The sequence below is a fragment of the Acipenser ruthenus genome, chromosome 11 (assembly GCF_902713425.1).
Source record: "Acipenser ruthenus chromosome 11, fAciRut3.2 maternal haplotype, whole genome shotgun sequence".
Lineage (NCBI taxonomy): Eukaryota > Metazoa > Chordata > Actinopteri > Acipenseriformes > Acipenseridae > Acipenser > Acipenser ruthenus.
In genome coordinates this window covers 23,514,339-23,541,167 of record NC_081199.1, presented here as the reverse complement: position 1 = coordinate 23,541,167, position 26,829 = coordinate 23,514,339, and the positions used below count along the sequence as shown (strand labels likewise).

The window sequence follows — 26,829 nt, the reverse complement described above, 5'->3', positions numbered from 1 at the left end:
GTTAATGTACAATTGTACACTATGTACCGTACACCAGTGTGTATATTGAGGTCTGTGTAATCACACGAATTACAAAAGACTTACAACACACCATGTAGCACTTCAAATTCTCAATCTCAGCCTTTTTGTATGATTTTAAAATGAAAAATATCAACAACAACATTAGGACAGAAATGAATGAAAAAAAAAAAACTGACAGTATCATATCAAGCAATGGTATATTTTAATATAACTGATTTGTATGGCTTTTTATTTATTTTGTATTATTATTTTTTCAGAAACAATAAAGCCATACAATATAATATGCAAAGTAAAATACACAAGAGTTCTGTACAGCCATGATAGCACATTCACATATTCTGTACCAAAAACTGATATATCAAACAAGCAGGTAGGGATAGAAAATAGATGCTATCATCCTATCTATAGAAATACAGAAACAGGGTTTTTGTTTCTTTGTATTTCTTCGGTTTCCTTTTTTATCAGTAAAGTATAACATTGATTAGCAAGTTTGCACAAGGAGACAGTGGCAGCAATGGAAATGCAATACAAAAATAGCAAATATAATTAATTAAAAAAACAAAAACAAAAAAGTTTGAAACCACTTTGCTGGCACTATTTTATTTTTTTATAAATAAGAAAATTTACGAACGAGAGGAGGCCATTTGGCCTGTCAGCGTTGTTCGGTTTCTAGTAGTTGGTTGATTTCAAAACTTTGTCTAGTCGGTTAAATGATCACAATGATTTGGCATCACAACATGGCTAGTTAATCCATTCCATGATCTTCCCACTCTCTGCGTGAAGAAGTGTTTCCTATCCTCTGTCCCACTTTAAGTCTCCACTTAATTTCCAAATGTGTTCTCTCGTCCTCAGTTCTATGCTGAGCTGAAAGTATTGGCTAGAGTTTGATAGTTCTTTTTAAGATTTGAAAGACTTCAATATTGTTCTCCTCTGCGATTTCAGAGCTTCAGATGTGTGGTATAAAAATGGAGTGTTTGCATGTAAATGCACACTGCTATCTGGGAGGACCCATTGAATCAAGAATTACTGAATTGTTTAGATTGCTGAATTTCAAAAGTGCGATTTCAATTCTTTCTTTGGCAAGCGCATATATGTGTTTGTGTTTATGGGCTCTTAGTAAGTGGTAATTCTGTGTGTTTACAACAGTCAGCTAGTTTTGAAAAAAAACAGGACACACTGGTCCATAAAATACTCACTACCAATATGAGTTGGGCTAGAGTAGACATTAGTTATTCTAGACCTCACAAGATTTTCCTTCGAGTGATTTCTGCTGGGTTTGGCTAGTCTGGAGTCAGTTATCTGAGCTCAGGCATGGGCTGCTGACTTTTATACCTGGGTGTCCAAAAAAGAAATTGAGTATATTGTCCTTCAACATGCTCAGGTGTGCTTAGGTATGCTCCTCTTGAAGATCTGGGAAGATCTGGGATAACTGACCAGTTGTCCAGAATATCTCAAATGTGTCCTCTGGCACGCAGGAGTATTCCTCTGGTGTCTTTCACATCACTGCCAAATCTAGAATTATATATATATATATATATATATACAGTATATATATATATATATATATATATATATATATATATATATATATATATATATATATATATATATTTTTTTTTTTTTTTCTTTTGTGGAGGTGAGTTCAGTGTTAAGTGACCCGAGGTGTCCATGGCAAGCCTGGGTTAGTTTAGAAATGCTCAGTTGTCCTCCTGTGACAAAGCAGCCCAGGGATGGGAAAGCTGGGAAAATTAGAGGCTGTACTGTAGTTCATCTGTGATATAGACATGTCTCTGCTATCATAATGTACAGAATACAGTAGAATGGTGTTTGCAACATACATTTTATCACAGCAGATTACAGGCCAAGACACCACTGTATATCCTTCTGTTCAGTTACAACAGTATGCAGTGCAGTACTGTACAGTGAAACTTGCTATAAGGCTCTCTCTCTCTCTCTCTCTCTCTCTCTCTCTCTCTCTCTCTCTCTCTCTCTCTCTCTCTCTCTCTCTCTCTCTCTCTCTCTCTCTCTCTCTCTCTCTCTCTCTCTCTCTCTCTCTCTCTCTCTCTCTCTCTCTCTCTCTCTCTCTCTCTCATACAACTTATGAGCATCCCATTGGTCTGATAAAAAGACTTGAAGTACTATGAGTCTAAATGTGACGTATTAGTAGACAATGTTAGACTTCTCTTTTTATCAAAGGCACACTATAGCTTTTATTTTTAAGTACGGGTTGGCTGGATCCCAAATGACCAGGCATGCCTTATTCCTGTGCTTCGCTCTTTTATAACTTGCTTCTTTTTATACAGAAAATTCCCACCAGCAATTCAACCCAAAATCTCACTTCTTAAAAGAAATTCCAAGTTCTATACACTTGACTCAATTCTTCATTCAACATTTCCTTCCTGTTACTGTACTTTTTTTTTTTACTTTTTGAAAACAGCTGCTCTTACAAGTAAAACAAACAGACCAATGTGGAAAATATGGGATTCAATTCGTTATCCATTCAAAAGCCCAATTATAAAGTCAAGACTAAACCATATCATCTACTTTTTAAACCTGTCAAGTGCAAAAAATCCTGGCCTTTCTTTTAACTTTAGTATATACATCGGTGCATGTTTGTTCCTTATGTTGCCCTTATAACATTTTACTTTAGTACTGAAACACATACAATGCATATATTCACATAGGTCTAAAAACAGGGATAGATATGTTCATTTCTTTTCTATCCTTTCTGTGAATTCAGCCCTTTACATACCTATTATCAACTAACACAGAAAGAAATCATGAAAGAATAAACAATAAGGAGTGAAAAAAATAATATTCCAAATATATAGTGACTAGCTTTATCATACATACATTTTAAGTCTTATATATTTCTTAAATGTTGTTAAAATCTGTTGAGTTTGCACTTTTAGCCAAAATATATATTTTTTAAATGCTTTTTCTTAAGTAGACTATACATGATTTGTATATATGAGTTAAAATAGCGCGACATGGCAAAAAATAAATATTTAGTAACTTTTTTTTTTTTTTTTTTTTTTTTTTTAATACATTTGATTAGCTTACTTAACTTTTCGGTATAATATATATATTTCTAAGGCCATTTCTTGAGCAGTGATAGGAATATTTCTCTCCATATAGGATGTTGTAGCTATATTTGTATTTGTGTCTAAAGAGAGAAGAGTTACCTTTTGACAGTGAAAATGGATTGTCCTGCAAAACTCACTGAAAACGGTTCTTCAATTCTATAGACATGGGAGTCTTTTTGCAAATACACCAAAAACCGACAGGGGTTTAACATAGAATTTTATATTCACCTGGCTGGGACTGTTTGTATGGTTGACATTTCTACGTGCAACATTTCATAGTTGGTGTAGGCATATCTAACAGTTATTTTAGTACTAACACTGAATAAGGTAGGGTAACACTAAATATTAGTCTAAATCTGAAGTAAATCATACTTGTTTTGGCAATAAAAATGACTCCACTTTGATCTGACTTGCACCTAGTTTGGGGTCTGTCTCTTGAAGAACAGTGTGTGTTTAAGCAGGAAAAGCCATTTCAAATGTTTACTCTGCCAGGCATGTACCCTCTTTAGAAAGCAAAGCAAAGCCTAAAAACAAGACTACAGCTAAACACAGTACATTCAGGAGTCTGCAGGAAAGAGTAATCTACCTCTGACTACTGAAATCTCCATGTTCTGGAATTAACAAATCAGTTACCAACCAATATATGGTGTTGCCTCCATCCATTACAGATTTGATTGACTGTATTTACAGGAGTGAAGATATCTGCAGCCCTTTAAGCACTCACTACCTAACAGAGCCCAGTGACCATTCTGGGCATTACAAATGACTATATACATTTTATTGGTACACCAAGCTTACATGCATATTATCTTATGTTCTCTTCATAAGGTTGAGTAGATGCCATTTGTAATTTTCTACACACTGTTAAAGACCAATATCTTCAAACAGAAACCACCGTTTGTAAGGTATGTTTTATATGTTAAAACCGCCAGGGTCTGTTTTTTAATTCAAACATGGCAAGTTTCTCTTTGGGGGTTTTAAAGCAATGCCTATCTTTGATTAATCAATCCAAAAGCTGGTTCGATTTCAGTATCCCATTCGCTCCACTTTGCTTTTGTTACTTCCCATCAAAAGGAAGTTCCCTGACCTTTTTCTTTTGTTGCGATAAATCGAGATCTTCCCCTACCATCAGCACTGACACTATCCCATGATGCACTTTCTCTATCTCCATCTCGGATCAACTCCAAGTCCTTCCAAGAACAATACAAATGAACAATAGCACAAAATACAAAAATAATAAACAAACAAACAAACAAAAAAAACACCTCCTGACTCATGAAACACAAAATGGCCGACACTGGGAGCGCATTATTTCTGGTTGCCGAGCATCACCTTGGAGACAAAGTTGACAATAGCGGTGGCAGGCTGGTCTGGGTCCATCTCTGCAAAGAGGTGGCTGACATTATCTGTCGTGCTTCCTTGTTTACGAGCCACAAATCCAAAGAACCTGAAGGGATGTGAAAAAAGACAAAGGAATTACCGGCTGTAGTGGTGCCTATAGTTATTTTTGTTCATTTCTGCCTCAGAAAAACCTAGTTGGGATTCAAACAATAGCATGGCTGGCTGGAATAAAGTTTAGAGTAGCTAGGTAGACTGATGTGGTTCTTTGTTTCTGAAAGTTGCACAGTTACTTACACAAGAATGTTCATAGAACATTGTGACATAGGCATTGTATGACATAGTATATATTTATACAGGGGAGCATTACAAATATTCTAAGGTGCCATTGCATCCCAAAACAATTTAATTAGTCAAATAAAACAAGAACAGAATGTGACCAGGGCCCCAGGTTGCTCTAATTGCAGAGGGTGTGAAACATCTGCGATTTCTAATTAGATCTATCACCAACACAGCTATATTCATCAAACCCTGCAGTAGAACAGCCTCGGTCTACGATGGGGGTGATTTGCATTAACATACGCACACAACTTCCGAGTTGAGCTGGTCATAGACTTACATACTGATTTATTTGTGCAGAATGATACACCTGTATCTCAGCACAATTATTTCATAGGAATACAAAAGTCCAGATTTGCCAATGATGTGAAAGACACTCTTGCACATAGCTCTGCATTGTAGGGTCCGTACATTTAGACACATCTATGCTTGATTTTATTGTACTACAACTGAAATCACAAAAGACTTTGATCAAGACTAATTTAATGGTAAACGACAGTGTAAGTAATCAATAACACACACTAGGATGTTCAGAATTGCATGTCCTGGGTATAGTAATATGGCACATACTATTCTAAAGCAGGAATGATATCAGCTTTTTACTTCTGTGCCAATTACAAAGGTAAATCAACAAACGAGACAGATGTTTACTGTCAAACAGCAGGTTTTCACAAATGACAGATAACACAACATAAATTGTTAAATCCTTTTATCCTGGCACAGATGAATCCCCAGAAAAACAAAAATGAGTGTCGCTTTTCAGATATCTGCTTGGCTTGGCTGAGCTCTTGCAGGTTCAAGCTTTGATCACCCTGACTTGGAATATGTACTATTTATACTCATTTTATTTTTCAATAAATTTGAACACCTGCTTTAGAAGTTTTTATAGTTCACACTTTATTTCTTTCAGCAGAGTTTACAGAGTCAAGATTTTTTTTTTATGTTGTGCTTTGGTCACACATCCAAGAGCACATGGTAATGAGATTGGCATGTCTCAATGTGTTAGCCTGGAAAAATAGCTTAAATACCTAAATAAATCAGTCCAAGTACCTGTCAGTTAAAAGTAAATCAGCTCAATCTATGATTTGCCTCATAAGACACACCAGCTGTAACCCAGATAAGAACAAACCGAAAGCATGAAGAAAAACTACTACTTAACCCATTAGTTAAAAAAAGAAATAACAATAATAACTACAAACAGCCTTACTTTGCTGTGCCACCGTCAGCCTTGTTCCACCTAGAAAAAGGGAAGAATTGCACTTATTATTTGTTTTCTACATATTCTGTAAGAAAGCATCTATAAAATGAAGGTTGGTTTCACAGATTTGCATTAATCTAGGGATAATGAATGTTACCTTAGGTAAGCCAAGATTAGTGCTAATGAAGGTCTGTGATACATGGTGTAAACTAGAGGTCTTCATGGGTCTACCCGGAACCCGAGACCTGACCCATACCGAACAGGTTTTCGGATGCAAAATTGTCACGCAACACTCTGGTTGGGTCGGGTCGGGTCCAATTTTGTTTACTCAGTAATACACAAACTGCCAATTACTATTAGAGGCTCTCTTTGTTACTAAAAATCATTGTTTATAATTCCTGTTGCGTGGATTGGCTTCCCCCAGTAGCACATGAGATGGCTTGCAGAGCACAGCAGCTGACACGTGACCCATATCAAAGGTGTTTGTTTTAGATCATTCTTAAAAGTCGGAGTAATGGATTTGTTTATGAAGGACGTGAAAGAAAAACTGAAGAAAAACTAATTCCATGAACAAAAGCTCACAGAAAAGCTCACAGAAAAATCATTTGTTGTTATTGTATACAAAGAAGGAAAACACACATTTTACATCTCAATTCCATTTGCTCTTGTGTTAAGTTTGTAATAAAATCACGCATTTACGAGAGCGTACTTCAGTTCATTTGATTTTCAGATAATGTATTTATCTTTGTATCATTTATATATTTAATTTTACAGTCCTCTGTGTAGGTTCATGATGGAATAAACACTGTAGTTCAGCCAGGTTGACTGAAAAAAAAACACTGCTTTAATACTGTATCTAGTCAGTGAATACACTAATATGGGGAAAGGAAAAGCGTTCCACTCTTTTTTCGGGCTGGGTTGGATCCAGGTCTAATAACAAGAATTTTCCATCGGGTCGGGTAAATCATTGTCAGTTCGCGATCGGGTCGGGTTGATTAATTTGGACCTGTGAAGACCTCTAGTGTAAACCAGTACTTGAATGGCTTTAAGTGAAACTCCTGAATTGATTGTTTCTTATCACAGCAAGGGGGCAGTTCCACTTTGAATTGTGGAAATCATTTTCACTGGTTACATCCTCAGGTTCATCAATAGTTGAGTTTTTATGCTTTTCAAAATAACAGTAAAAAGAGTGACACTGTCTTGTCCATATCAGTGTAATAGGGCTGAGGCTTGAGGCAACTGGCAACCATGTCTTAACTACTATGCAAAAGAGCCAGGCTGTTTTGTTACGGAAGTGAATCACACAAAAGAACTCATTAGCACAAACTACAACAAAACTGATAACTTGTGGAACATTTTTTTTTTAAAAAAGAAGAGAAGCTGTTACTTACTTTCTCTCCTGTGGATCCAGGTCACAGAACGTGACTGAGTTTATGGGATAGTGGCGACGGAAGAAAAGCCTGAGAAAAAGTAAAAATAATAAACTTATGAAGTTGGGAATTGGCAGTATAATGCAAGCCAAATGGCCATACTAACGTCAATATACATATTCATAGCAAACAATTAATGTGAAGAACATACAAAACAAAACTAAACAAAAAACACAAACTACATAGCAGAAGAGACTGGAACATCCAATCGGGTCTTCTAATAGATGTATTGCAGCGAAAGGTGGCTCTACCAAATATTAATGTGTGGGGGTTGAATACTTATGCAAGCAAGATATTTCAGTTTTTTATTTTTCTTAAAAATATTTCCCAACATAAAACCAATGTCACCTTACAATAATTGATTTTGAGTTTCAGTGTTTTAAAACAAAATATATAACAGAACGAAATTTCAATGCACCATTTGTAATTCAGTAATATGAGAGAATTGGTCAGGGGTCTGAATACTTTTGCAAGGCACTGTATATATATATATATATATATATATATATATATATATATATATATATACAGTACTGTACAAAAGTTTTAGGCAGGTGTGAAAAAATGCTGTAAAGTAAGAATGCTTTCAAAAATAGACATGTTAATAGATTATATTTATCAATTAACTAAATGCAAAGTGAGTGAACAGAAGAAAAATCTAAATCAAATCCATATTTGGTGTGACCACCCTTTGCCTTCAAAACAGCATCAATTCTTCTAGGTACACTTGCACAAAGTCAGGGATTTTGTAGGCATATAGTCAGGTGTATGATTAAACAATTATACCAAAATTTCAATGTACCATTTGTAATTCAGTAATATGAGAGAATTGGTCAGGGGTCTGAATACTTTTGCAAGGCACTGTATATATATATATATATATATATATATATATATATATATATATATATATTATCCTTGCTCCAGCTGCCAATATGGCTGCCAATTCTGGCTCAACAACTTTACTAAAACTGAATCTGAGGTGCTGGAGAGCATTAAAAAATGAAATCTAAAAATAAGGCTTAATTACTTTAGCTTACCTTTGTATTCATGAATAGGTCAAATTAGTAATGTGAAGTAGCAGATATACCCATACAAGCACTTATTAAAGAAGTGTTAAAATCTATTGTCTTAAAATAACATAAACCAAATCTGTGACGCACATGGTCTGTAATCATGGGTACCATGTCAGTCTATAGCACAGGAAGTTACAGGGTACTAAGCAACATTTGTTTTATAAGTAACCTTATATCAAATTATTTTTCATAATATCTAATATCTTACTAACTGTTTAATATCCTGTAATGTGTGTTCTCTATTATTCTCTATTTTTGCCTCTGCTAACATAAATGATGTACCACTAACTATTTAAACTAAAATGTGCTTCTTTAAACTCTTTTAAAAGTTGCAATTCTGAAGTGAGATGAAAAATGACCACTAATGAACAACGATACTAACATGTTGAAGGTTACTTTAAAGGGATGTTACGTTATTATCAATACAGTATCACCAGGGTATACAATTTCAAAGTCAAGGTCCAGGGCCCTTCTGGTCTTTGTTCCAATTATACCCTATATCACTTAATTGAACCAATGTAACCACCTTCCAGGTCTTAATTAGTTAATTCTGTAATGATACAGTACCTATAAACCTTGTAGGACTTTGAACCACAAGGACCAGATATGTGCAACCCTGCTGTATGACAGAGACCAAGCTTCTGTAATGGCTCAGAATAGCCTCATTGGATTTTGATGTTTGTCATATCCTTACTTCCTCTGGTTGTCAGTGAGTGTGATGCCTTGTGTAGATACTTTGAAGTGAACGATGGTGGCAGTGGGTGGTGGGTTCGCTGAGAGAGTCTCTGAGATCGCCTTGGCAACGGCCTGGGGACCGGTAAGGGATTCCATGTCCACGGAGTTCAAATAGAGAACATTGCATGCTGGAGAAGACATCAGGAAAATAACAATTATTAGCCTGTCCTTCATTGACTCAGGTTAGGGGAACTGCACCCGTCAGTAAGTGCAAGCATTTTGGTTTGTTTATATCAGAATTCGTTTCCTGTTCTCTCAAAACATTAAGTTATTAAAAGGCTGGATTTAGTGCAGTTTGGATTTTTTTTTCTGGCAGTCTTATAATGTGGTTGTACTCCTTTCAGAAAAAATGGGGTTTCAGTAACTATTGACCTACAAACCCTTGAGGTATGTCAAGGTTAGTGGTGTACTTACTTCTAGTCTTATACTAAATTATCAGCACAACATTCTTTAAATCGTCCTAGGGGCAACTGCCAAAATAATTCAAAACTTTTACATTTCTAAAGGCTGGTGTAAGTGAAATCAATTGGCACCTCACAGAGAGAGGCAAATTAAGTGGCTGATCCCATCAGTTCAGGTTTGTGGCCCGTACACTGGGCTACGGAGAAGCTTGCATTGTTATCCTTGCTTTAATATATAGGGGGACTTCAGGGTTTCCAGCAAATTTCTATCATCTTTTTGTAGGACTGGAGAAGTCTACAATTCAATAGAGATTAGGAAAACCAAAGCCTGTAAACCTAATGGAACGGATAGAAACTAATATGTTTGGCAATTCCTTCAACATTGTGGCTCTACCATGACAAGATGTAAAGAGGTTTGTGGCACATCAGTAGAGAGGGGATTTATAGGTAAATTAATTATTGTAAAGAAGTGTTAACCAAGGCTATAAAATAATTGTACTTATACTGAAGATAATTTCATTGTTTTGCTTGCTTTAATTTTGGACATGCAAAGTCTCACTTCCTTTTTCCTTATCACTTCCTGTGATAAAAAAAAAAAAAAGATTTCTATGGTCTGGCCAAAGGGACTCGCTTTGGCAGACCTTGAGGTGAGTCTGACACAGGAAGTTAAAGTGTACCAGGAAGTGCAGTCTAAGCTATAAATTGCTAGAGTAATTATTGAACAAAATCTAGATATCTCAAATTAAAGTAAAATCAAACAAGCAAAGATGTTTGTCACACAGATTAGTGTGGAAGTGCATGTTGCCAATGCAAATAAGAGTTAAGAAAATTCATTTTACATCCTTGGTTAGCACTCTTTTAAATAACATAGAGTTGGTTTGAAGGTCGAATGCAGAAATCTTGCAATCCTTGGTTTTGGCATGTTGTCATTTGATCATGTTCTACATTTGTCATGCTGCTTTTATGTTGTTTAAAGCACTACAATAAATATTATGCCAATGCAAGTTAGGCAGTAAGATAAATCTTGAAACAAGATGCGAAGCAATGTGGTTTCAGTTCATTGTTAATAACAGACCTTCATGCGCAGTTATAGAAAGCGAGTTACAGATATGCATCTTGTCTTCCCGATCGCCTATATGAAACATAACTGTTAGGCTTTTGAAAACGTAGACGAGAACAAAGATTCACAGATAAAATATGATTTATTTACCATGGGCAGCAGGTGGGACTCTCTGTCCTACATTTATATCACAATAACAGAATGGGGAAAAAAAACATATATTAATGGGACGTCTAAATGATGAAAATAGTTTTCTGACAAAAAAATAAATAAACAGCACATATAGCCACTATGGTAACAAGGAAACCATAAATAACTACGGTATGCTATTGCTTTTATATGTAAAGTACAACCTGCCACACGTGCTTTGATCTGACTTAATTCAAACACTCAAAAAATCTTATTTACAATTGTCCACCCTTTTAGGCTGCAATCTTATATAATTAAAATGTACCTTTTATTTCCAAATGTGCCTTTTTGCTTTGCTATGACCATTGATGTACAAGTCAAATTGATTTTTATTTTATTTTTCACAGGAAAGTCTGATTAAATGGCAGTTTGTTGACACTTCGTTTCCACATTCATTTACGTTGATCACATCATCCTCAGAGGTTGTATTGTGAGCATGTTGCTGGGATTGCTACACTGGGTGATTTTGACAGAGATTGATGGCGGTGAACAATTACATTTTTTTCATTGTAGAGAATTCACAACATTTTAGTGAACGCATTTAAAACAACACGTCATTTTATTTGAAAATAAATCAATTACAAGGGAGGCCACATATAATTAATTTGTAAATTATTAATTTATTTATTTTTTTTGCATTTTTTGGTTCCATAGGGATTTGGAATTTGTCTGTACTCAACAGTGTACTGCTCGACCCAGTTAAAATGGTCCCTACTTTTCAGTGTGCCATAATGACAATGCATGCATTTAGGTCAGACATTACGCTATACTCACACTTCCTGTAAGTATACCTCATCCTTTCTTTGTACTCTTAAATGACATGTATTATTATATTGCATGCCCTTTATCTTTGGATATTTAACTTAGATGAAGTGTCATCTTAAACACTTATAAATTGAAGTGAAAAATCTAGACCAGTCCCTTATTAAATCACTATTTAGTTCAGCAGTACACTGCTTTAGAATATATATATAAACTCATTTTCGTAATAATGTGCATTCATTTTCTGTTACGGCAAAAAAAAAAATCTGAATCAGTTTCAGGAATTCTGTCTGTGAATCTTTTTATTCATCAACATTTTCTTAAAGTAAAATCTACTCTGCAGCCTAGTACCCCAATAAAGTGTTAAGAGAAGGTTAACATCACAGTAAGAAAGTGCATATCTTGTACAGTATATATTTTTCTCATTCTGTTGTAGTGTATGTGACAGACTACATTTTTGCATAGTGCAACATTCCAAAGTCTGCCTTTATGAATAAAATAAAGCTTAATATTCATGAAACTTAATAAAGTGTTCAGCATTGAGTGTAAGCTTTGTAGATATGCGTGATAGTCATTTAGCATTGCCTATAGTGTTAAATATGTGTTGTAATGGAATCTAATAGAAGCAAATCGATTAGATAATACTTTTTATAATATCACCTAACTTCATTTTGATTAGATTTATATATACAGGGCCATTTCTTGGTGCTGTCAATTTTATATATCACTTGGCAGGCAACCAAATGAAACCAATAGGTTGTACAAAAAGTTATAAATTCTAACTATGCAGAATGAACTGTACATATATCATTTAATTTGCAATAAATAAAATGTATAAAATGTATTAACATTTCTTTTAAAAAGGCACATGTGAGAACGTCATAGAAAATGAAAGTGCATGACAGGTAAGACTGATGGAATAACAATTTATTTACAAGACATTCACCAGGATGGCAGCATGGGCCACATTTAAAACAGTTGACTAAAGCCCTATGTTATCAAAAATCATTGCCCAAAAAACCAGTAGAAAATGACGTAGCCCCTGGGTTCAAAATGTGGACATACAATTATGTGTTACATTTTAAAATGACTGTTACAATGTATAATGTTGAATAGTCGTTTGAAATAATGAATTTATTTCCATTTAAAAATTGTAACTGTAGGTGATAACATGTGTACATTAACTTACACAATAATTGCTGCCATCCAATTTTCAGAATATGTCTGTCTTAGATTAAGGGCAACACATTGTTGTTTGTGCATCAGTCTGTTTTATTAACGTATTATACTTCTATTTTAAACAGTGGAGCAGTCATTATAATGACAGTATGCCCTCTAAAGCCAATAGTGCTTAAGAATCGTATAACTCACACAGCAACGGCGCTTTCAGTTATCCTAATGGAACCTAGTTCCTACACACACATTGGTCATTGGTTGTAATAAACTGGAAGTAAGCCTGCTTGATTCTCCCTTACCTGCTCCCTGCTTGAGAAGCTCTGAGGCCGAATTTGAGGGTGTTGATGTTTCTGGGGTGTCATCATTAGGATCTTAAGAAACCAAGATGAATACATTAGTTTCCAAAAATCGAACAAGGTTGTGACAGGTTGCCCGTGTCAACTGATGTGCGCAATGTGCTAGATGACTCACCTCTGATTGTATTATCAACTGGAAAAAACCACACGTATGATAGTCCTGTTATACAGCTAATAACAATGTAGAATACATACTAGCTTTCCAGAATACTTATTTCAGTAAAGGTAAACAAATCATACACACCAGCTATCCCTGAAAATGGACTGCCAGATGTCTTCCCTCATTGCCGTGTCTTTATAATTTTTGTGTCCTTTATTGTACAGCTCTGAGTATTTTGATACTGCAAGAATTATATTTTCTTCTGCCATTGTTTACTGAAGGTGCGCAAGGGAAGCTGATCCTCATTGGTCAGTTCCCTAGCTGCCACGTGACGTAATCACAAAAATAGACACCAATCCTTTTTTTTTTTGCATCGCTTCAGTGCCGCTTCAGTGTCAAGGGCTCATATCAAAAATACATGTTTTATTTTTTTTGTCATGGTACAACACATTTGCTTGTCACATCGTGTCTGGTGTGTAGAGGCCTTAATAGTTTGATTACTGCTAGACCATTACTTAAAATATGATTGTACCCGAATGCTTCCCTGTGGTTTTACTAAGCATTTACCATAGTTTGTAAGGTTTTTTTTAATATGCTTTAACACAGCTCCCTTGGCTTTGCAATTCTTATCTATGCTTTACCATGCTTTTGCTTTACTACACTCTGCTATGCTTCTACTATGGACAACTTTTATATGAGTAGGTGCTAGAGAGAAGCAGCAGTTTGTAATCTGCAGCATTTTATTTGAAATATCCTACAATAAATAATTATTACTTATACTTTAATTTGACCAGGACTACATTTTCAAAGTGTGTACTTCATTTTTGCAAATTCCAAGTTAATATAACTAAATGAGAATCAAATGGTTCTCAAGAGGTCTTGAATTGTATTACCTTGTTCTTTGGTTTTTAAATAAAGACACCTTCTTAATAGAAAGTTAGTAAGGAAAGCTTGGATTAAAACATTTTACAATTTCTGCTACTTCCCTTATAAACGTTTACCAAATAAAAGCATAGTAAAGTCTAAAACAGCACAGCGAAAGCGTTGTAAGTACAGGTAAGCACTGTAAAACGCAGCAAGGTTTGGTAAAGTATATTAAAAACAAGGCAAACCATGGAGATGTAAGATAAATGCATAGTATAACCCTGTGAAAGGCTTGAGAAAAATCCAAAATTACCAAGCAAATTCACTGTGGTCAGCTTTTATAAAGGTAATCTTTGAACACGCACTGTATCAACCTAAGAGCCCAACTGAAGATGCCAATCTCAAAATATGTTGGTTCACAGCTTAGAGTGTGTCTCACCTTGTGCTGGGATAACAAGCTTGCAAGGCAGAGCCAGTGGTGTGATGGAGTGCTGGTACACCAATGCAGACAGGCACCCTAGAGACACAGAAAGAAACAGCCTCAACCCATTGAAAACCAAGGTCCAACATCAGCCACAATGTTGTAGTGAGTATCTGTAAGGACTGTAAAGACAATGTATTTGACAGGGCTCACTGAGTCTACCCCCATTACAATTACATTGATACTGGCCAACATTTGTCTCTGGGAAGCCATTTTTGGCTGCATTCAGTTTTTGGCTGCATTTAGTTGATCTTGAAAATATGTCCTCTAAATCAGTGGTTCCCAGCCCCGGTCCTGGGGACCGACTGTGTCTGTAACAAGAAGTACTCTGGCTTTTCTGTTTCGTACCATGGATCGTTATTGCTGTGTTACCCATTTGATGATATGGGTAATAATCCTTACACTATCAGTGTACTAGAGCGGACCTTTTGAAAAGAGCTTTGAAACAGACTTTAAAGTTCTAAATGTAAAAAGTTGTCAGGATGTTAACAATGAAAAGAAAAATTACAGGTACGTTATTTTAACAGTTGTAGCAACACGTGGGGACATGTAATGCTATATTTTTCAGAACCCCGCGACTTACACTTTAAACCAAACACAACAGTACTAACTCATATTTGTGTGTACAATAGTGTGGTTATCCTTCTCTACTGAGACAGAGATTAGAATTGTATAGGGTACTAATTATCAAGGCTAGATTACTCCAGATTAGCATGTTTTTTTTTTCAGACAAAATGCACCTATTACATCACCAAAAAATAAATAAGCATGCCAGACATTTGATTTAAGGGTTTGTAAACCATCTTAACTAATTCTTATTAATTTTACAATAATTGGATTAATAACAATTTGAAGTAAAAATCTTTCAGAATCTTGACCAAAGTGTAGTGTGCCCAAAAGTTAACTGTGTATGGTACATCCTTACAAGTTTAAAACAATTACCCTAATTTTGTGTCCCTTACTCTTGTGCAGTTCAACTTTTCATTCTAATAAATTGTAATACAATTCTTTCACAAAGTCCCTGAATGTATTACTCTATCCACCATGTGTTAGTAGTACACAGAACCCTGGATTTGACAGCCTGTACATCCATACTCACCAAAGTAAGGTTCATTCTGGCACCCCTTAAGCTTCACCCCCTTGGGGCTTGTCTCTATCAGAAAGTGTCTCACCAGCTCAGTGGTTATGTCACCTGCAATAGGAGGGAATACGACTTAATTTGTGTAACCAAGAAAGTTTAACAAATTTAGTTAACCGCCACCACCTGAGCCCCTGACATAAAAGCCGACCCTACAGTGATACTTAAATATGTATTGCACATAGCTAAAGTATTTTCCCATCTCTCTGGATAATAGAGAATTGTATAGCATAGTAAAAACAATGAGACAGTCTTATAAAATAATAATTGTGAGGTCACGTATGACCAGTTTTACTATGGGACCCCACACTAAAATGTCCCTGTGTTAATGTGCTTTTCGGCTTGCTATTGTACTGTGCGAGTGAGGGAGGCTCTGGTTAAGGGGAGTCATGTGCTGGAGCAGCATGCGTTGCGCTGGGTGGGATACAATACCTTTCTTGTTTTGCTGCACCACGGTGGGGGGAGGAGAAGCTACCTTCATGGCCAGACCATAGGCACCCCTGAACGAGTGGCTATCTCGGATCACAAAGGCTCCTGGCTCCCGATCGTGCAGCAGGCCAATTGCTGTCAGTGAGGAGACAAGGGAAGAAGGCAGCAGAAGAATGTGTTTTAAGTTAAATTCAGCATTAAACAGAGCATCACTTATTCCTGAAGTTTCCAGGAACACTATTTCCCCTGTATTAAATAGTATAAATAAAAGAGTAAGGTTTTAGAAGGTGTACACTTGGTAGGCCACATTGCCCTGGCAGTGTCCCGTATCTGAAACCTTATAATTCACCTTGTTCCCGGGAGATTTCAGGCTTGTACCAGAACTTGGACGTATCCTGCACAAACTTCACATTGGCCCTGGTCTCCGGGCTTCCATCTGTAAAGAGTTGACAATAAAAGCAAATGTTAAAAGAGGAATGGGGTTTGGTTTCTCTGGGCGCTGTAAACTTTTTTATGATCATGTGTCTGCTCCATTGACCTGCTTGTTAACGTCCCAGAGCCATTCATTGATTTTTGTTAAATCTGGGGAAGAATAAGGGTTGTCATTTTAACCCTTTGCGGTCCTATGTCGGACATAAAGCGTAAGGCACAGGTCTCTAGTCGTTTTTTCTCCAGAAAAAAGCTGAGAAAAGCATTCAATGGCTGAGTGAGACTGATAGGAGCAGAAAAGCCGAAAAAAAAGAGGCGGATCTCAGCAATACACATAGCCTCGGCACCACAGAGATAACACTGCCATAAACAAACAAGATAGCTGCTTCCGCATCCAGCACTCAAAGAATATCATGGACATTTGCAGAGCTTTTTGATATGTTATAGTAATAAATGGATCACATTATTAAGGACTTTGGTGATAAAACGAGTGATCAGGAGATGATTTATCAGTATGCACAACTATGAAGAGGTATGTGGAAAATACAGCGAACAAGGGGTGGGGTGGGGCTGGAGATCCAGTACTGAGTGTCCTGTTGCTATGCAGTGCCTTTTAAACCTGTTTTACTGTGAAAAATACTTTTAAACAGCATACGTAAAATAAACAGCGTGTGTGAAAATAAAATGGACCGCTAAGGGTAAATACACGGGGGGGGGGGGGTTATGAAACAAAATTGAATTATATATGGTATCATTTAAGTCTACATCAGCAATTTGACATTCACGCCAACCATGGTCCTTACCATACATAGTGAGCTTGGAGAAGTCTGGCAAAGTGTGGGAGAATGCTGCGCTGGGCGTGCTGCCCCCACTGGAAACCGGCGAGGACATCTTTCCATTCAGAGTGCCGTAGGACAAAACGCCGTTGGGGCGCTCTCCGCTGGACATGCGCCTTTTCTCTGGGAGCACAGGCTGAGGGGCTGGGCTGCCCTGGCGGAGCCCCGTGCTTTCTGCATAGCCAGCTGTGGTGATGGGGAAGGTCGGCGTTGAGGGGGGATGGTATCCAGATGAGCTGCTTTGCCGTGACAGTGTGCCATGCCTCTCGTCTGGGCTGGAATAACCGTACATGACGTGTCTCTCCAGACTTGGGCTTCCTGGGGTCATTTGTGTCACCACTGGATGCCTGCCGAGTATGGGACTGTTTGGACTGCCGGGTTCACTGCTGTTTGCGGCGACCACATGGCGTCCCATAGCTGGGCTCCCCTGGTTGACCATCCTTCTTGCCAGGACTGGGCTTGGAGGCGTGTTGGTGGCCACTGTTCGGTGGAGGGTGTGGGGGCTTCCAGGCACATTGTGGACACCCATTACGCTAACCTGAGGACCCTCAGGCTGGTAGGGGCTGTAGTCAGGACCCATGTAGCTGCTCGGCATGCCGCTCGTTCCTGGATAGGAAGGAGCTGGTGTGCGGTAGGTGCTCTCTGATGGTTGAGAGCGGAAACTCGAGTCGACCATTGGGTGTGTGGGGGTGCCCATCCGGACACTGCTGTCAGCAGAGGGATAACTGCTATCAGAGAAAGACAAAGAGAGTAAAATAAAACCTCAGTGTTAAAATAGCACTAATGGTTGTAAACCTATTTATAAATCATTAAGTTCATGTAGGCCAACTAAACAAATAATTTAAGAAGATTCAAGAAAACTATTCAATGGAACAAGCTATTTTTCAAAGCAGGGGTGATCGAAAAGTATATAATTGAGTATGTAACTTAAACATGTGTAAGTCTTTATCTTAAATTTTCTTTTTGCATACATTTAGGATGAAAGAACTGGTCATCTAATAAGACAGTATAATACCATAAGAGACATGGGGGTCTAAGATTTGGACAGCGGTAGATTTAAATGCAGCCTCTCTGTAAAGTTGTTGTACTGTATATTAACTGCAGTTGTTTTACAATCAATTTGCAGTTACAGTATTTGAAGATTGATATAAGTATCTTTGAGCTTCAGACCTCTGATTTGCATTAATTTGTAGGCTGTTTCTTTATGATTTAGTGTGAAGATGTTTTATGGTGTCTGCTGGTACTTGCATGTTAAGATGTATTAAATAAAGTTGATGTCTGCCAGGAGACTCTCCAGAAATTGAGACACTGTCCCGCTGTGCACCTTTCCAGGGAAAATAAATAAACTGCATCTTGACACTGCATTCCAGTTTACTTCCACTGCTGACTTGGGCGAGTATGGCGGCTGTTTTTCAAGTTGAAGTCCATAGTCAATAGGGTGCAGTAAACGTGACTTGGACTGGTGTTTTAAATAAAAGGTTTTGATCTTTCCATTGTCTTGGAGGGCTGACAAACAGCATTTGAAGATCAGGAAAATGTATAATAAATGAAAACAGAGGGGAGTAAGGCTGGAGTAAAACTTGGCTTTGACTGCACTGTATAATACACGCATTATAAAAAATATAAACCATTCAGTGTCGGTTTATTACATTTTCCCTGATTTATATATATTATATATGGCCCAATTTACTGAATGAAACATTACAAGTAATTATGAGTTTTATTTCCCTTTAATAAATAAGCAAAGTATATTCAGAAAGCCATTTGAATTTTGAAAGAACATCATGAAAAATCCATCCCAGCACTACCCATGTTTGCAATTAAAAAATAAATTGATAAACAATTGTAAGTAAAATACAGACATAATGTGTCTTATATGGATCCTTGCGTGGGAACAAACTCAATGGATAGTCACAGCATTAGTCTAGTGACCTCAAGAGGCCTGGAGCTCACCCGTCAACGCTGTGGATGGGGCTGCTGGTGGACAGGGGGGAGGTGAAGGTGTGGGAGGGGGCTGCATGCCTCCCAGGACTGTAGCTCAGTGGCACTGGCGAGCTCTGCTGGCCACCTCCCCCTGTGGCAGTCCGGGCGACAGACTCCACGTAACTCCTGGGTTCTGTGAAAACACAACAAAGAAATCAGGATACCATAGAGAAATCAGTCACCATACCCATTTCACAATGGTACTAAATAATATCAGAATCAGTACTAGTGTACTACTGTATAAGGGCCAATATTTGTTCACAATTCTCTGTGTTGATATTGCCGACAATGCTGTGGTCTGCTAATTGCTCTGCTGACATTTCTTTAGGGTAGCACCTTAAACTTTTGGTAAACCAAGATTTTGTTGATCATGATTGTTTCATTGGCACTTGTGGTTTAACAATGACTGAACACTAGAACACATTTGATTGTTAGGCTGTATTTTTTACCTGCAGGTTTCTTAAGGAAAATCTCACAGGAGCCACATGTATATACTATCCACACTACCTAAAAATGCATGATCAACACAGAGTATATGATTGTCATTCACGTCATTTCAAAACATTATTGCTGCACATTATACAGGTAGTGTGAATAGGGTATTAGTTAACAGAGAAGTATGCATTAAGTGGAAGGCTAATGTCTGCACATTTGCTCATGTCAGTTCCTGCATTCATTCTTCATGCTCCAGTAGTTCATTCATAGTTGAGCCTGCTCTTTCACAGCACCACACTTGTTGCTTTGTTTCCCCTCCTGTATCCATTTCAGTATCTCAGGTAGGCAAAGGGATTGAGTGATAAGAACTGGGAACCCAGTTCCCATGTTCTTTACTGTCTCTCTGGCTAAACTTGAGGAAAGTCCTATATACAAATGTTGCAGTTTTCAGGATTTATTCTAGAAATGTACTATACTATGCAATACTATGCAGTACTATGCAGGACTATGCAGTGCTATGCAGGACTATGCAGTACTATGCAGGACTATGCAGTACTATGCAGTACACCCAATCATATTTTAATAATAGTAGTCAAATCAAAGAGAATCAAATGTCTTTATATGTTACGCATAGTACAAGATCATTTTCACACTGTGAGCTCTATGGTTCTTGGTATCATCTCCCTGTTCACTTCCTGCATTACAGGTTATACAAAAACAAAACCAAAAATGTACATGTGAGCATGACATTATACTAAAGACAGCTCCAAAACAAAATACAAATAACGCCTTGGTTATCGTATGTGACGTGACTTTGAGTACCTGAGGTTGTAAAAATGTAAGAATTAGAACCAAGCAATAGGACAAAATTCCTAGAGAGCCACGTGACTACAGACTATTATTTGTTTATTTAGCAGACGCTTTATCCAAGACGACTTACAGAGACTAGGGTGTGTGAACTATGCATCAGCTGCAGGGTCACTTACAATTACGTCTCACCCGTAATGAGTCAGTGGCTGAGGTGGGATTTACAAGTCTTTACAATCTTTAACTACTGGACCACCCAGCCTTAGACTAGTCACTCAGAACCTCAGTGAACCTCAGTTAACCCCTTGTCCATTTCATGTCAGGAAGACTAATGAGAAGGGTGGCAACGTGTCAGTGGCTGGACTGAGGAAATGATGCCAAGTGCAATGTCACCCAGAGAGTCTCTTACCTTCCTCAGTTTCACGTAAAGGGCTAGTTTCTGCATCTGAGAGCATAAGAGGGATGGCAAGGGGTGATAATGAGTGAAGGACAGATAAGGACAGGAGGTAGAATGAAACGTGAAAAATTAGAGACAGTATTTTGGTTCGTAGTTAGAGGGACAGGATGGAGGAGAAGAAAATTAATTGAAAGACAGAGAAAAGACAAAAAAATTAGGAAGTCTTTCAGAAAAAAAAAGTTTTCTCCCAAACCCATTGCAACAATAAGACCTTCTGTCACCAATACTGGAGGTATCTAAACTTTACAAAGTGCTTATAATATTAGTGGTCTTAATTGGTGCTTTTACTGTTTTGGGGCTAAATTCTCAAAGCTCTTTCCTCAGCAAGGGAAAATGCACCAAACAACCTTACCAAACCCAAAATAAATATTTTTTTGGGTGGAATGCAAGCACAGTAGAACCTCAAAGTTAGGAACCCCACACTTTCAAACAGACCGGTCAACCACGCACAGAACTGAAATCCGGCAAACATTGATGTACAACATAACACAGTAATGTACAAAACTGAAAAGCAAACAACCTGAGAGAGACACCTACAATTACATTACTCATATGTTTGATAGGAGTTTTGTAAAGTCGATAAGTGTTCTTCTTTCAGAAAATAGGAGTTCATTAAAGACTGTAGTAAACTCTTTGCAAACAATGGGCCATGGTCCTTTTTCTGAACATAAGAACCAATCCACAATATTTTTTTTTTCTCCACAGCATATACTGCATATCAGAAATATCATAAACTGCTTGGAAATGTCAACCTACAACACGTTTTATTACAGTATACACATAGAGGACATTCAATGAACATTCGTGGAGTAATGTGGTTATTCCACAAATGAGGAACAAGTTCCTATATGGAATAGAAAATATACTTTAATTAAAAAGCTGCATTAGGGGAAATACTTTATATGAAACACAGATTCTGCTCACCAATGTGATTCTCCCAGTTATTCTGTTTTTAGATTTGAATGAAGGCAAAGATAGATGCCAACATGAGATCTGATAAAAAGGTGATACCTGTTGTGCATCTTTTAAACTCCTGTTCTATAAAATGCATTAAGCGATTATGATGTGGTAGTATTTATCAATCACACCATGTGGGAAGGTGGCAGTGGAGTTGCTCATCATGTTACACTCACCTTGTCCAGATTGATGCAGTAGGATCTCAGCTGGGTTGTGGGGCTTTAGTCCCAGGGCTGACAGGGGGGTTTTTGCGAGGCCAGGGGGTGAGCGAGCTGGGGGGAAGGAGGAGGAGGGAAGGAGGATAAAACACAAAGGTCAACAACCTACCCACTTGTCAACCCGTATCATATAGAGGGGCTTGTTTTAACAGCAGAAACACTTGCGATGAACTGTATGAAATACTAAAGCAATCCCAGTACTGTATAATCAATACTTGCATTAGCGTATGGTATATACCATTAGCGTAATTACTGTCTTTTTACAACAAAGATACAATACACTAATTAAGCTAGTGCTACCACTGTTAAGCCAAGCCATATCTATTGGTGTGTACAGTGCATTACGCACTCGGTGATTGTTTATAACAGCTTTGCCGTTGAACATGCTCTGTGACTTGAACATGCAATGCACCTGTTGAAACTATTCACTGTTATTATTGCTTTGGCACAATATGTGTCATGCAGATACATTCAACACAATTCACACTCCAAAGCTTTCTGCTCGACAGGGTCTCTTAGAACATAGACTTTCAAACAGTTAGGTTTAGGTTTAATTTAATAATCTCTCCATAATCGGAAACTGTCTTACTTTCCATCTGCATGCAATGTCAGACATGAAACATGCGAGGAGGTTTGGGAGGAGGGAGGGCAAATGAAGGACAGGGAGTAGCTGTTTCGTGCATCCTCCACTTACCAAAGAATCCCAATCAATTCTTTGTTTTGCAAACAAATGCCACAAAACTTAACAGCATTTGTGTTGTTTTAGACAGGTTCCTGAAAACACCCGTGCTTCACTGCAGGAGGAGGGGGCCGCAATAAAACAAATGTTGAATTAATTTTGCCTGTGTTCAGTTCCTCTCAGACTTTTGTTTTCAAGAAAGCCTCTGCTCAGTGCAAAGATGCACTTAATTACAAACAACTACTGAGTTTAACTTTTTGTAACTTGTAATTCAATAGGGATGACAATGCAAAGTCTTGGGTCTGCCCTATAGAGTTGAAACTAGAGAATTGTCTGGGCCTCAAAGGCTGGGTGACTGTCTTGGCACTGACCCCCAGAAGGGGTTGTTTCAAAGCTTGTATAGGAGTGGGCAAAAGTTAACTAAAACCTCATGAAAGAATGAATGCTGAGAACCACACAGTAGAAGATAATTAGGCATTTTGTCACTAGAGGGTTATGTAAACCTTTTACTCTGAATATATCAATAGGTATAGTTATGACTTATTTTGTAGCACACAGGATCTTGTTTTCATCGTTTCATTGTTTTATTTTTTATTATAATATGCCGTCAGGATCACAAATAGATTTGTATTCTAAGGGTAATACCCACTATAACAACTATATTATTCAACGGGTACATTTGGTAAAGATTACAGATATATGGTTTAGTCATAAATAGTCCATGAGGTATGTATATTGGAAATCTTCTATTGACTTCCTGGTGTAACATGAACTATAACACTGTAAGATTGTTCAATTTTCATAACCTCGGTACTGAAAGGTTCCTATTTTAATATCAGCATTGACGTCAGTTTTTGATATCAATTGGATAGACACCTTTGTTTTTCAGTCAGATAGAGTAATCTAAGTCTAAGCAGCTTTCTTTTAATGACATTTTTCAGCTGTAAATTCTAGGAGGATTTCATTTAGACAGAAAATTAAATAAACTGTGCAGCTGGGTATATTCTAGAAGTCCATAGAAGAGACAGAACAGAGGCTTTCATGAAAGAAAAAAAAACAGAGAAGAAATTCCTATGAATCTGAAGGTTGAAGAATGTTATGTCTATTAGCCAACATGAGCTGTTATTGAGAATTTGCAGGGTTTTTGTCTTCTTTGTAAAAATGTGCAGTAGTTTGAATCTAATGACATTCTGGTGATTTAACTACACTAACAATTGCACTGTTAGCACTGTTGCTTTACTTCAGTTCAGCCTGCTATACAATGCACTCTGCTATGTCTGTGATACAAGCCTGCTACCTACCCCAGTTGCATTCTTACCTGCACACTTTGCTCTCTCTTACCAAAAGTTTTTCTATGGCTATTCACTGACATTAGCTCTGCACTGTAGAGCAATGATAGCAATATTTTGGAAAATAATCTCTACAAAATGACAAAAACAAGGGCAGCCGTGATGGCAGAATGGTGCAACAATGATATCGTTTTCATAATTTGATATACCCATGGTACTAACACACAAACTGGCAATCTACTACAGTACCATATTAGTACCAGTGTGTTACTGTATCAGGTTCACTGTGCAATATTTCTTCCACCTCCATTAGGTTGGCATATATTGAGACACATTTGCATGGTAATTTATAATGTATGTCCAATCCTGTGCCATGCATTTAGTGCTTTACCATCCTTGCTTGTGGTTTACCATGCTTCAACTATGATATACTTGTATAGCAGTTAACTTGTATACGTTTAAGGCTGCTTTATGCATCCCCTTCTTTATTGTGCTTTAACACAGTCCTGTCCTCCTTCTGAAGGCTCTCTGCTCTAAATCTGACCTCCTTTTCTTTCCCTCCTCCTCCCCCTCCTCTGATCTCTCTATCTCTGTTCCTCTGGAAACTACCACACTCTCTCCCTCTTCCTCAGCTAAGAACCTTGGAGTCACCCTGGAACCCTGCCTCTCTCATTCCCAGCACATCTCCACTTTGGCACACACTTGCCGATTCTTCCTGAGCAACATCCGAAGAATCCGACCCTTCCTCACCAACTACGCTACCAAGCTCCTGGTCCAGGCCCTGGTACTCTCCCACCTAGACTACTGCAACTCCCTCCTGGCTGGCCTCCCTGCGTCCGCCACCCGTCCGCTCCAGCTCATCCAGAACTCTGCTGCCCGCCTGGTGTTCTCTCTGCCTCGCTTCGCCCACGCTACTCCACTACTCCGCTCGCTCCACTGGCTCCCGATCACCGCTCGCATCCAGTTCAAGACTCTTGTACTAGCCTACAGATGCCTTGACCAGACTGCACCCAGCTACCTCCAGACCCTCATCTCTCCCTACACCCCCACTCGACCTCTCCGCTCCGCCTGCACTAGAAGACTAGCTCTACCTCCGCTACGCTCCCCTGCCTCCAGAGCCCGCTCCTTCTCCACCCTTGCTCCGCAGTGGTGGAATGACCTTCCTACAGATGTCAGGACTGCCCAGTCCCTGACCACATTCCGGCGCCTCCTCAAGACTCACCTCTTCAAAGAGCACCTGTAGAACTCCTCTGTTTGTATCCTGGGACACTATCACCCTTCATGTAAATGTGCTTTATTTTGCTCTTATCTGCCCCCTATTTCACTGCATTTAATCCTGTACTTCAGAATACTGTAATCTGCCAAGTGTTTATCCTGTAGTACTTTGTATTTAATCACATCCTGATGTAACTATCACTATTTAATCATATCCTGATGTAACTATCACTATTATCTGCTGTATTATTGAATTGTGGTTTGTCACACTTGTACTTTGCTTGAACAAAAGTTATTGTATTTCTTGCTCTTATTGTATTACTTGTATTGTAACACTTGAAATGTATTTGCTTACGATTGTAAGTCGCCCTGGATAAGGGCGTCTGCTAAGAAATAAATAATAATAATAATAATAACACCAAATGCTATGCCTCACTCACTGGAATATCCCCACAGGTCAGATTCAAATGGGTCAGGCGTCATTATTGGCTAATAGACATACATTTAAGTTAAAGTGCAGTTTTAACACTGCCGCTGAAATGGCAAAGAAGCATGTTTTTTTTAGAAGCGTAAAAACCCACCACCGAAAGAGAGAAGACTGAAGTCATTAAGAAAATATATCTGAAAAATGACATATCCTACATTTACAACAGTTACATTCGCTTAAAAAGAAATCATGAAAGGTATACAGTATAACATCTAGATATTTTTGAACTACTGCGGCACTATATTAAAAGCTTTCCATCTAACCAAGGGAAAAATAAAATGCTATTTGATGAACCCTACAGTAAATACAGTTCAAATATCAGTGAACCTGGATTTACATTAATGATGCATCAAACACATGTTGACATTAGCGACTCTGAATCTGTTCTCAAACAAGCTGTCCCTATTCATGTTAAATATATGTATTGGGGTTCAAAATGAAAAATTGTAATTATTACGTTTTTACTGGTATGCAATTACTGAAGTGTTTCCAAATTTGATATCTATTATATCCATGTATTGAATAACCTGCGTTTAAAATCCCAAGAGGCAAGACGGAGAAGAAGAAACTTCAACAGCATATACTACTACAGTATAAACTACAGTGAAGGGTTTTTATGTTCATTTCAAAACAATGTAGGAGACAGAAAGTATTTGCCCATTTTACTAACTGCCTGTTTTTGAATAGCGCCCTCTACCTCCAGGAAGGGTGAACTTACTCAGGTTGTAGTAAGGGGTTTGTGGTGAGACGGGAAAAGCTGGGGTTTGGGGGAAAATCTCACCACCACTGCTGGTCGTGGGACTTAGAGGAGCCCCGTCCATTTCTTCAAATGCTTCCCGATAACTGTGCATGTGAAGC

The 26,829-nt window shown here is 37.8% G+C and overlaps 1 protein-coding gene across 7 annotated transcripts in view; it reads right to left on the bottom strand.

The window, feature by feature from the left end:
• Positions 1-206: 206 nt before the first annotated feature.
• LOC117426356 (tensin-1-like) overlaps positions 207-26,829 on the bottom strand; it is a 309,710-nt gene continuing 283,087 nt past the window's right edge. For all 7 annotated transcript variants that reach the window (XM_059033470.1, XM_059033468.1, XM_059033471.1 and 4 more), the window contains 15 exons: positions 26,690-26,828; positions 22,260-22,355; positions 21,079-21,114; positions 19,398-19,560; positions 17,412-18,172; positions 16,529-16,615; positions 16,183-16,314; positions 15,712-15,804; positions 14,571-14,648; positions 13,111-13,182; positions 10,835-10,861; positions 9,183-9,351; positions 7,374-7,442; positions 5,992-6,021; positions 207-4,554 (listed from right to left, as the gene is read on the bottom strand). In XM_059033470.1, coding sequence (XP_058889453.1) covers positions 4,416-4,554; positions 5,992-6,021; positions 7,374-7,442; positions 9,183-9,351; positions 10,835-10,861; positions 13,111-13,182; positions 14,571-14,648; positions 15,712-15,804; positions 16,183-16,314; positions 16,529-16,615; positions 17,412-18,172; positions 19,398-19,560; positions 21,079-21,114; positions 22,260-22,355; positions 26,690-26,828 — 2,091 coding nt within the window. In that variant the 3' untranslated portion in view covers positions 207-4,415. The remainder of the gene's footprint in view (positions 4,555-5,991; positions 6,022-7,373; positions 7,443-9,182; positions 9,352-10,834; positions 10,862-13,110; positions 13,183-14,570; positions 14,649-15,711; positions 15,805-16,182; positions 16,315-16,528; positions 16,616-17,411; positions 18,173-19,397; positions 19,561-21,078; positions 21,115-22,259; positions 22,356-26,689; position 26,829) is intronic.